At 35.3% G+C, this 12,557-nt stretch overlaps 1 protein-coding gene across 1 annotated transcript; it reads left to right on the top strand.

Annotated features, from left to right (window-relative positions):
• The first annotated feature begins 445 nt into the window (after positions 1–445).
• Positions 446–10,622, top strand: Daao2 (D-amino acid oxidase 2). Its single transcript, XM_089642054.1, has 7 exons — positions 446–577; positions 3,445–3,548; positions 3,869–4,069; positions 5,893–6,118; positions 7,120–7,178; positions 7,563–7,680; positions 9,415–10,622. The coding sequence occupies exons 1-7, from the start codon at positions 497–499 to the stop codon at positions 9,634–9,636; spliced, it is 1,011 nt and encodes a 336-aa protein (XP_089498180.1). The 5' UTR covers positions 446–496; the 3' UTR covers positions 9,637–10,622.
• Positions 10,623–12,557: the final 1,935 nt, after the last annotated feature.

Below are 12,557 nucleotides of genomic sequence, written 5' to 3'. Positions count from 1 at the left end.
TTAACAAGAAACTTCTTTAAAATCGGTAAAAATTATGTATGTGGGGGCTTAAACTGTCAACACTGTGTTGAAACCTTGGCAAATCCAGGTAGTAACTAGAGATAAAGCGATAGAAGCATGTTGCGGGCTTGTAGGTGTGCCCGAAGTAACATGAATTTTATCTTTTTTTTTCAAATATGGAAATAAACAAATAATCAATTTCATTGAATTGTCTGGGGCCTAGGAGTCGAAACGGCATGTGTAAATCGGTGACCTCAGTTTTAAATCACGCCTTTATTTATTTTCTGTTCCGTGAGATAAATTCAACAGAATTTTGAAAATTGATTTTAAAAAGTATTCTATGTAATAAAATTTATTATGTAATATAAATATCAACAGTTGAGAAACAGTGATATAATGTTTTCAACATCCCGCAGACGTTATCTCCACACTTTTAGATTAGAAAATTATAAAATAAACACTTGATTTTAGTTAGTGCTAATTATTCCACGACAAAATGAAGGTGGCAATTATTGGTGGGGGGGTTTCTGGGTTTGGTTCTGCAGTTAGGATCAAAGAAGCTTTTCCAGCTTTCGAGGTATGTTAAATATCCTTTATTATATAACTTATTTACACTATATAAAAGTTTTTTATTCAAAAATTCGTATCAAAATAGAATTCCACCATCTGTTTAAAATTAGAAATAATATGTTATCGCGTGATTGTCAGCAAATGCACTAGGCCGGCCATACAAGTACACGAGCTGAAAACTTTTGAAGCTGAAGCCGATCAAGTATACTTGAAGACAAGTATACTTGATCGGCCTTATGACAACACACCACACAAGCATACTCAAGTCAGTTAATGATAATAACTCAACGGCGGAATAACAGATGAAGGTGATTTTGTTGTGCCATGCAGAGATGTGCAAAATGGGTACCCAAAACCATTTGAAATGCAAAATGGAAATGGGTCAAAATTTTTCCATTTGAAAATGCAAAATGCAAAATGGTTTTTAGAAAAGCATTTCAAATGCAAAATGCAAAATACCTATTTTCAAAATGCATTGAAAATGCAAAATGGTTTCTCAGGTCAAAAAATTAAAATAATTGTAGAATTTTTAAACAATTTTGTCATTTAACCCTCCGTCAGGCACACCTATGGGCGAACCGAAATCGGGCGCTACCGGCCTGAGAGGCCACCAATATATTTTTAGCCCCCACCTTCCACTATATTAATTCTAATACAAAATACTTGTCGGGTAGTCTTTACTAGGATCTATAGAAAGGAATTAAACCAAATATAACACAAAATAACCAGTTTATTAAACATTACCAACCATAAACTAAAATAAACAATTTTCCAAAAACAGTGTTCAAAATAATTGGTCAAACCGAGCTCCATAAAAGTAATAAAAATTTAAAAGTAAGGTAGGTGGTAGTCTCTACTGACTGCAGCCGTAGCCAGATATGGACGTTGAGGTTCCCAAATCAGCAGCCGAAAAACAAGTTTGGCACAGCGCGTTTACGTGGAGTAAACAGATCGGTTGATGACAACCTAAGCATTTGTAATTCATCATCCTCCTAAATCCTGATTCAAACACGCATATTCCACACTTTTGCCTTTTTTGAGGTGATGTAGGGGATGTGTTTTATTGGAAGCGAGTTTGCAACTGAATCGGCATTCCACTTGTATTCAGACTTCGCCGAGCTAGTTGTCCGATGTCGCTCTCATCGCCTAAATCTTCAACCAAAGCTGGATCTTCAAAAGCATCATCATCGAGAAGAAACGTCACCATATCATCAGCATCATTGCGTTGAGAGAGATCATCTTTTCTGGCCATTTCGGCAGAAACATATGTATATAAAATGCCTAAAACTGAAATTATAATTCAATCGGGCGCACTCTGCCTGAAAGGCCAGGGTCCAATACAGAACTTATTTCTCAAGATACTGATAAACTTCATACAGAACAGGCATAATTGAGTGTAATGAACAACTGCAAATAAAAATATCCTGAAAAAGGTCACCTTCAAAATTGTGATGCAATCGGGCGCAGACGGCCTGTGAAGCTGAGTGTAAGGTGTAAGTGAGCTGCGTAAAGACCGACGACTGACTGAAGACGGGCGCCATGTAAGGTTCCTAAAGTTAGGCGAGTAAAATGAGGGAAGGGTGGGAGGCCGCCTTTGAGAATTGGAGAGGGAAAAAATGTCTTTTGTTGGCCTCTGAGGCCGGCTGCGCCCGACGGAGGGTTAATAATGGACATCAATGTAGAACAAACATATTACATGATGGTAAATTCAAAAACACCACGACTACAGATTATGAAACCACAAAAAATTTGCGCGGGACTAATGTTGCCAACGTAAAAACATAGAAACTGCTATCTAACATTTAATATTACAGCGTCATGGCCATGTTCAGTATTTGAATCAGTATTTTTTGTAATGGTATCACTCAATTGACAAATGTAAATTATCTCTCATAGCGAGGTTGAGGACCGACTGATATTTGGCGCTTATGAAAAAAAGATGAGTGGAGATAGTAGGAAGAATGTTGCAAAAAAGCATTTAAAATGGAAAATGCATTGAGAAAAGCATTTAAAATGCAAAATGCAAAATGGTTTTTAGAAAAGCATTTAAAATGCAAAATGCAAAATACCCATTGCATTTTGCATTTCCATTTGAAATGGATTTATTTGAAATAAAGCACATCTCTGGTGCCATGCCATCAATTTAATCCATGGCGTCCACTGATGACGCTTCGGCTGTCATTGCACTAATGTAAGCTATTGAAAAAAGGCAGAAAACAATGCACTATTTGGTGTAAAGATTGGTGAAAACAAGATAACATACAAGGTAAGTTTTTAGATTCTCACGGCCAAAAGCATTTTTGTTGTTTGTTTTTGGGGTGATGTGGATCATCTTCGGATCTACCGGATCTGCCCTGATGATGGACACTGCAACGCTGTCCGAAACGTCGGCTAAAGAAGGAGTTAGCGCAACACGGCATAACACCCCAAAAACAAACAACAAAAAAGATAACATACGAGTTTAAATTAAATCAGTGAATAGAAATTCGTTTATAAAGACTGGCACAATTATTTGCATATGCGTAACTTGTGCAATATTCATCCTACTCACACTCAAGTATACTTGCCTCAAGTATACTTGCGCAAGTTTCTGCTCAAGTATACTTAACACCGGCCTTAAACTATTCCATCCAAAGTTATTTTGATTGAAACTGAATATGTATTAAATTTTTTCCCTAGTTTATTAATGTAGAAATGGCCGCACGAATTCATTTTTTAATATTAAAATTTTTAATAATGCAGTATATTATTTGCGTTAAACTAAACATTTTGGCGAGAGTCATAAATTATAGCGGCCCTAAATTGTGGCATCTCGGAGGGAATGGGTTAAGTCAATGATAATAAGGTGAGTATTAAATTGTTTGGGTTTCTTAGGTTTCAGTCGTCACTAAGGATGTAACCCCAAACACTACTGGTGATGGATCAGCTGGGATATGGGGACCTTATATCCTTGGAAGTACCCCACCAGAAAAAATTATGTAAGATCTCAAAAAACTTATACAGTATGTACCCGAATGATTTTAATCAGCGATTCCTAAGCATATTTAGAGTTAAAAATGTAGATGTCATTTTGCTGTCCGATGATGATGTTGCCAGCTGACCAAGAAAAGTTGTGCAAATTTCATGATGCCAGAGCTCACTGTTACTGACAGTTTTTTCCTGCTCGAGAAAATGCTTTTCTTTCCCATAGATAAGATTACCCTAATGGTAAAACAATTCTCAATTAGAATTTTTTTTTTTTTATCAATTACCAAAAATGTGTAAAAAAATTAATTTGTGTTTCGATTTGGTATTTTAGAAAATGGAGTGGCGAATCGCACAAATTTTTCCACGAATTATGGCGCCAAGGGCTGGGCGGGGCGACACTCATGCCCGTTTTGGAAATGGGCACAACTCCAAATAAAGAACTTCCAATATGGAAAGATCTTGTTTACGGATTTAAAGTTCTGTCAAGTAAGGAACTTGAACTATGGAACAAAACATTTGTGAAGGATTACAAGTAAGCAATCTTATTATACTGCTACAGGTATTGCAGCAAATGTTGATGCGAACACAGTTTCAAACTTATTATTCGACTTCAGAAGAGAAAATTACTGTCAATTTGTTTTTATTGTAACTAAAAGAAAATAGCATAGACGTCCAAATTGATAGACTTGCCGTAACATGAAATCTGGGTATCATTTCGAAGAGCTGGAGGCTAACCAAGTGTCATAATCATCATATCCATCTCCTTACCAGGAGGGTTTGGGAATGCTTTAATTACTCTACCACTGAGTGCACATTGAAATAATTAGTCCCTGTGCCCAAAAGTTAAGTTTGCTGAAGTAAGGCAACGGTTTGCAGCGCAGTCCATTGTGAGACGTTTTTGCGCAGAATTGAAATGTTTGTCTTCAAATCGGTATGTAGCAGTCTGAGTGAAGCAGTAAATTATATTACATTTGTAGTGTGTGTCTTAACCCTTTAGGCCTCTGGCTTATTGTCAGAAAGTTGTAGAATTTCTGTGTATTTCCGCTTCTCAAAAAAATCCAAAAGTGTAAATTTTGGATTAAAAAAATTTGTGCCCCCATATTTACCATTTTGCATTACCATCTGTTTCGTATCTTAAAAACAGTTATTGCAAATATATTTTTTAAACATGCATTATTATATGGAAAGGATAAATAGGGTGTGACCATAGACATATGAATATTAGTAGACCTGCCCTAAGTGATTAAAAGCGTATTATTCCCCACTCCCCATACCGGTTCCATTGGAGCCGGCTGGGCTCGCGTATGGCTTCCCGTGAATCTTGAGAATGTGACGTCATCATTCTTGTTCGAACTAGCGTCGAGCTATGGTCGAGGCATTTTACGAAATAACACGGCAAAATGGTGGCTTAGCTATGAAAACTTGTAAAAATAGATGTGAAAAAGAGAATAAACCCAATTGTATTACATTCCATATGTAAGCATTATTTTAAGCGTAATTACATCGTATAATATGGATCAGTTTGTAGAAACATATACTATCACATCGAGATATATCTGTACGCATCGTTGGTTACTGGGAACTAAATTATGAACACTTATAAAAGTGTCTTAACTAAATACGTAAACTAAATATTCGACTCTGAAAATAGTAGAAATCTTTTTTTGCCGAATTTGGACTTCGCAAATTTGTTCATAACGTGGCGAGTAATTTGCGCTCCCATGTAAAAATGTCTATTCATTCAAAAGCAGATTTTACTTTTAAGAACTAAATGGTGATATTATAATGCGAGATGCCTATATACTGTCAGATTGATTTATTGACGAATCACAGTCAGCTTTACCCCCTTCGTTCTTCAACAGTTGATTTTACCCCTCACCTTTAATTTCTAGTCTATATATTCATATGTCTGTGGGTGTGACCCATTTCATATTTCTGAGATCAAAGAATGCTTCTATGAGAGGAAATAAAATTCATTGCTTTCAGATTACAGATTTTGATAGATACAAATTTTTCGTATTCGATGGTTGGGTACTTTTGGCGCTTGAGAAGTTAAACAATGACAGATTAAAGTCAATAATCGGAGGTTACTAGTGATCATTCAAAATGTCAAAAACTTCAAAAGTGCTGAATGCCGATTTGTGCGGGCATCAAATGTGAGAAGGGTTTAAACACTTTTAAGTCTAAAGTAACAAGTCTAAATCGTAATTAATTGTTGATTATCAAAATTTATTTATTTACAAAATTATATAGACATTTTCATATCTTGCCTCCTAATAATTATCTAGTAGTTTATCTCCATTATTGAAATTCTTAGCATCCCTGATCCAATTGCTTTACAAAACTTGTTTTTAGATCAGCTTTCCATTACATCACCTTTACTTGTGAACCCACAATCCTTTTACCATATTTGATGGACCGTTTCTACAAGGCCGGTGGGAAAGTTATCAAGCAGGAGGTAGAATCCCTGACTGAATTCTCCGAGAGTGGGTATGACGTGATTGTAAACTGCACGGGGCTGGCATCCAGGAAGATTGTGCCTGATGAGAATGTATATCCCACTAGGGGACAAGTGGCACGGGTAAGTAATATGTTCTACAAAACAATTTTAATTTACTAATCAAAATAATTTTAATAATAATTAAAAAAATTATAATTTCGGTTGTGTGTTCAACAAACTCTAAAACTAGAATTTGCTTTGAATTTAAGTGTCATCATTTTCAATATTGGAAGTGTTTGTTTGGAGAATTCAGACAAGCGATAAAGAACCTACCTATAATATTAATATAAAGTATTTTAAACATAAAATTATTTTGATTGCCATTTTCAATGTTGGAACTGATTTGTTAAGAATTCAGACTCTCCGTGATTTTTAACAGGTCTGCGCTAGTAAACAACATAGTTTCCTTTGTGAGCAAGTATGGCCACCCGCAGACCAGAGACTTTAGTTGCGGCGACATTTGGAAACCATTCCGAAATTCATACAAATTCGAAAAAAGTCTCCATACTATCATATTCATATTGCGTATGTACGTAAGCAAACAAATAATTCATCATAATATTTTAAAGCAGAACTTGCAAAAAGAGTATTTTCGTAAAATAATTAAATTAACGCCATCTATGAACGCGTAGATTATAACGTATGCTACGTTTACCCTTAAAGTAATAAATAATAATATAGGGCTGGTAAAAACCTCAAGGGCGCGGTGTTAGGTGTTAGGTATTATCAGCACCTTAGCTTCTTAGCTCCTTGGCAAGTCGGCGCACGGAGCAGACTGCTCCAATTTCTCTGCATAGGACTGGCCCTAGCACATATGATTTTCAAGCACAGAAAACTGCGCTAATTTTATATGGCCTGAGCTCTTTGGGAGGTTTTTGTACGTACAGATTTTTGTTTTATACGTATAAGATTTAAAACAATGTATTCACATTTGTTCTGTCTCAGTTAAAAAGAATACAGCATTTGTCTTGTTATTCAACACGATTGAATTTTATTTCTAATCGGTTGTTTTTGTGTTTAACATAACATTTGAAATAAACTTTTACAATATTGTTAATTATTTGTAACTTTCATGTTTTAAGGTTAGAACCCCGTGGATGTACAACTGTTATTTCTGTGATGGAAACTACATCATTCCAAAGTAAGTTAAAATAAAAGTATTAAAACGGCGTAAGTGCTGATTTAGTAAAAATGAGTTAAACATACAGTTTTGATTATACTGTTAAAATATAATATAACAATACTGTATGATTAATTTATTTCCCGCATCGATATCAGTCTTTCCTTTCTTAATAAGTTGAGGGAAAAGTTTTTTTTTCTGAGAATGTCTCTGAGATATGCAAATTTTAATTTCTTGACCGAGAAAGTAAGTTCTCTTTTTCCTCATTATGCATTTGTTCCGTTCGGTATATATTTAGCTTTCTTCTATAAGTTTTTTGCATTTCAAAAGCCCTCTTTTAGATAAACCTGTAAAATCTGCGAGTTCTTCCAACCTTCTACTGATGAATTGTTTTTTTTTTTCTAGCAATTTCAGTGTGGTCCTTGGTGGAACTAGTCAAGCTAACGATTATAATACAAATGTTTCCGAGATCGACAGGAAGTTTATTAACGATGGATGCCGTGCGATTGTCCCTGGACTAGAGGTAAAAAATATGTACCTCTTTGTTGTATGTATAATACAAACAGAAACCAAACCCATAAATTGTGTCAAATGGTCAAATCTTGTATAAGGAGAAATGAGTTGTGAAGTTGCAAAATCCGAAATATTTTAAAAATATGGATATAGTCACAAACTTAGGGGAATATAAGGGATATACATTTTATGCTAAACTAACTGTACCCCTCCACACATTGCTGTGGCTCAGTTTATCTGTGCAGATAGAGAAAAAATAGACTGTTTTGCTTTTACATCCAACAGATAGGGCTGTTTTTCAAAAAAAGCATGTTTTTTTCCTGTCAAAGGTTACATCTATATAATAAATTTTCAAAATTTTAAAGCAATCTATGGAGAACTTTCGGAGATTTAAGATTTTGAACAAACGAACATTTTTATTTATTTAGATTTCTAACCAACTACCTACGTTTATATTACTCTTCTGATATTTTGCGAAAAATACTTTTTTATTGTGATATTATTTATGCACTCGTCGAGGGCACCCATCACTTCTCCAAACCGTTTTAAGGACCAAATGGTTCCTTCTATCGGTTCTCACGTCAAGACTATACTTTTGTTTAAATGATTCTAAAAACCTCCGACTGTTCCTATGCGGCACAACATACATTTATACATATCAAAAACATTTAAGTGTTCTCATCCAAGGTAGTTTGTTCCTGTTATTGAAGCTAGTGGAGACACAACATTTATAAAGAAGAACAAAGGAAAGAGAAAGAATAAGCAAATTTAAACATGTTCTCATGGCAGCAAACAACACAAGAACAGCCTTAGCTTCTGGAGAACCACAAGCAGTCCCGGCGAGAGACAATGAGCAGTGGGATGGGAAGGATGAAGACGGTAGGATAGTGGAGAAGAGACTTCTGAAGAACCCTGGGGACTAAGTGACTCACTCCAGAGACCAAGTAACTCACTCCAGAGAACTGGAGATCAGGGTCGAAGGGAACCTTCCCTTTCACTGCTACCGCTACGTCAGGGGTGGTGCACTGAACAGTGCAGGAAACTAAGCGACAATAAGACTACCTGTGCCAGGCAGGGACAAGGGGCTGTTCCTCTCCCTTATGGGGAGGGTGTAATAATACAGACAAAGAAGCAGTATAATTCTAGCCAGTAAAATGAAGTAAAATACTAAACAGATTCCAGTATCATTTCCAGAAAACATAAACGAAAGCAAAGAAGTTCATAATGTTATAACATATTTTATATTACCAGGGCGATAAGTACATAAATAAAAACCATTTATACAATATGCAGCTACTAAGTCAATACATTATTTTTATGTACTTACTATCAAAACCATTAGAAATTTCTAGAATGGGTTTGCAACTCCATAACTCATAATAATATATTACGTAGATTGCGTTGAAAAGGTTGGCGTTGTAAAGGTTAACCATTTTTAAATTTGAACTGCTCAGGTGTAAACCGTATGCCTTGATTTTATATTTGAATTATTTTATTATTATTTACCTGAAAGAGCCACGAAACATAACATACACTTAATTATTTTTAGTCGTTCTCGTTACATAGTTAGGTCCGGTTTGGCTAGAAGTCAGTCAATCGATCAGTTCGATACTCATAGGCACCAACTGACTTCCTTTTCTTTTTTTTTTATTTTTCTTTTTTTTATAGGTGGTGTTTACTATGTCTAGGTTTCCATGGAGTATTTTTGTTTAAAAAAATTTTTTTAAAAAAATATTTTTTTTAGAATGCTGAGACATTATTTGAATGGGTCGGTTTGAGGCCATCTCGCCAAGGGACTGTTCGCCTCGAGCGTTCAGACATCAAGACCAAAGACAGGAAGAAAATCGTTGTCATCCACAACTACGGTCACGGAGGCAGTGGAGTCACATTGTGCTGGGGCTGTGCTGGTGAAGTCTTGGACATATTCAAGACTGTAGTCGCTGAGAAGTCACATTCCAAACTGTAAATGTGTGTGTACTACATCACTTTTAATAATAATCAAAAGTAATGACGAAGGAAAATAATCTCTCCTATATCCACATACAAAGGGGAAGGGAAAGGGAAAAAAAAGATAACAACCTATCGTTTTTATTTGTTTCCCTCTCATCTCATCTTCTTCCCCTGTGCTATTTCGGCGGCCTCCATCCACAGTACGCCCACCCTGTCCCCGCGCAGCCTCTGGAGTCGCTTCTCCTAACTTTGTCTGTGGATTAATTTGTTTACCAAATAAAAAATAGATTGGAAGACATTGCGGTTATGGAAATAATTCATAAGTTTCAGACATTAATTTGTTCGCTCTTGGGAACAACTCATATGGTCTGATAGAAATCGTTGTGTCTCCCTTACTCTCATGGTTAGAAATGTGATCTAAATGGTGTAAGAAAGAGAAAACACCATGCTTTATATTCAAATGTAGAAGTTAACCACAAACCTAAATTGTACACCGCTATGAAACCAAAGGTTTCGACAGCAATTTGAAAAAAAATTGTGAAACTTAGTGAATTTTTTATTAATTATTTTTATATGAAATGACAAAAGAAGTGAGGTGACAATAACGTTTGTAATACATTTGTCTAGTAAAATTTGTGTTTTTTTTTTCGTTATCAGTAATTTTAGTTGCACAAAAGGAAGGGGAGCCATTTTTTTATGTATGCATTCAAAATTTTAATATTTCAAAAGTTATTAATAAAATTTCAAAGCGTATTTTATCACCTTTCAAATACAATTTTTAGTTTTCGGATACATTCAGAAATATTCCATTTATTTAGATTTTACTGTAAAGCGGAAATAATATCTCCTGACAGAATATGCCAGAGACCTGAGGAGTTGGTTTAAGAACTCTTATTAAATTTTCCCAAGAAGATTTTCAAACTTTTTTATATGAAAAAAATCATTTGTTTTCCTCTTTATGATTGACGAGTATTATGAATTATTATTATTATTATGTGTATAAAAATAGATATTGAATAATTATGTTCCATTTTATTTGCACTTCCCTGGTTTTTGACCCCCTGACCTGTAAGCTAAGAAAGTTTTGAAAACTCTGTAAATGAGCTTATCAAAATGAAAATAGTTCATATAAAAAATTCTTATTGAAAGATTGGTAAGTAATTTGTGACTTTACAATCAAATGGTATTAAAATTTAACTCCTCAAACACCTCACAAGAGCGCCCCTGTCTGTACAGTATAAGGAACTTTTTCACCGCCCGGTTGGGCAGCGTTGTGAGGCGGGTTAAGGTGGGAGCTGTAGGGAGGGATTTGTTAATGCGGGTCTTGAAGAGGCTTGGATTATATGAAGGAGGAAATACAGTTATGAATTTACATCACATAGAGAACCAAAACAAACTTTTTTGTTCGATCTGAGAATTATTGTAATGTTTTTTTACTACTTTTTCTATTTTTTCTGCAACAAAAGAGTACAATAAAGACTAACACTAGAAGTGCCTTCCATAGAAATTTAAATGGAAAAATTTAGCCAAATCGCCCAACGCTCCGTCTCACTTATTCTCGCCTGAAATAGGAACTTCTTGTGTTATTATTTATGCTATGGCTTCGACGCATAAGGGTGCTTATAAATACGCGAGCCAAACTACCGAGCTGAACCACGACTTATGTGAATGGAACGAAGCGACCGCGAATGGCGCTAAACGCCGCTTGCGGTTGCTTTGTTCCTTTCCCATAATTTGTAGATCGGCTAGCGCGTTTTTTCTCGTGACTATAAGCAGCATATTAAAGGATATTAAACAGCTATTAGTTATTAACCCCCTAGTGTTCAGCGTTGGGAATGTGGCGAACACATCGCTCAGGGAGTTTAAACAATAGTTATACCAAGCTAAGGTGTGAGTTACCGCGCTTAGGCTGAATGACCTGGGGAACAGTGTCATAAACGGTGCCTCCGAGAAACAGGGTCGCATCTCGGAGCATTTGGAACCAAGGGGGATTGGAGAGGAGAGATGAGATCTGGGAAGACACATTGTGAACCAGAAGACATAGCCACATATACAATGACAACCCTGGTGAAAAAAGGGACTGGGTGACTGTGAAAGTAATGGGGTAAACTGGAAGATAGCACAATGGGCCTATGGCCTTAGTTCTCACGAGAACTATATGTAAACCGTCTCCGCCCTATAAATAAAATAAAAATAAATAAAACCCCCGAGTGACCGATCTTTTTCAAATTTGATCTAAAAAATTCCAACTTTGGACTCGATTTCCTCGACAACGAACACTTAAATCAAAAAATTTATACTACAAATTGACTCCAAATGTGATGTGGATTTACCAGTGTCCCACTTGTACTAACAGTTTTCGGACACGGTGTACATTGTACAACGATTATTTTTTTGTTGTTTCCGCTGAATAAAGTTGAAAATATGTAATACAAGATAAATACGACATAAAGTTAAAGTAGATACGGTTCGAGAATTTTTTTTATGTTACCATCTACGATTTAGCAGGTGAGTATTTAGTATATGATCCCGAAAAAGGCAACTAATTTTACTTCAATTTGAGTTTTGAAATATTATTTGTTCCTGAAAATATTTTTAGTCTAGTCTCTTCAACCTAAAATAAATACACTTAGAAGGCCTTTTCAAGCTTGTGCGTGCTGCAAAATCAATAAAAAATATTGTTATTATCTGTAACTCAAATTCCGCTGAAATAACCAAAGAGAAGAATTTCATACATTGTGGTTGTTACAAAAGTAAAGATTTATGTTTTAATTTGTTTTTGGTAACTTCCGTTTCATAAATCTCGATATATCTGGCGACTATTTAAGCACAAGTGCAATAGTTATTATATTACAACCACGCCGGTGTAGTTTGTTTTAAATTTATTTTAAAACTATAAGAAATACATATTTTTCAACTAACTTATTTTTATCAACC

This window comes from Hesperophylax consimilis, chromosome 2 (genome assembly GCF_061612785.1).
Source record: "Hesperophylax consimilis isolate HC1 chromosome 2, BYU_Hcon_1.0, whole genome shotgun sequence".
NCBI lineage: Eukaryota > Metazoa > Arthropoda > Insecta > Trichoptera > Limnephilidae > Hesperophylax > Hesperophylax consimilis.
Note: the sequence above shows the minus strand (reverse complement) of the source record. Positions and strands in the feature narration are given on the sequence as shown.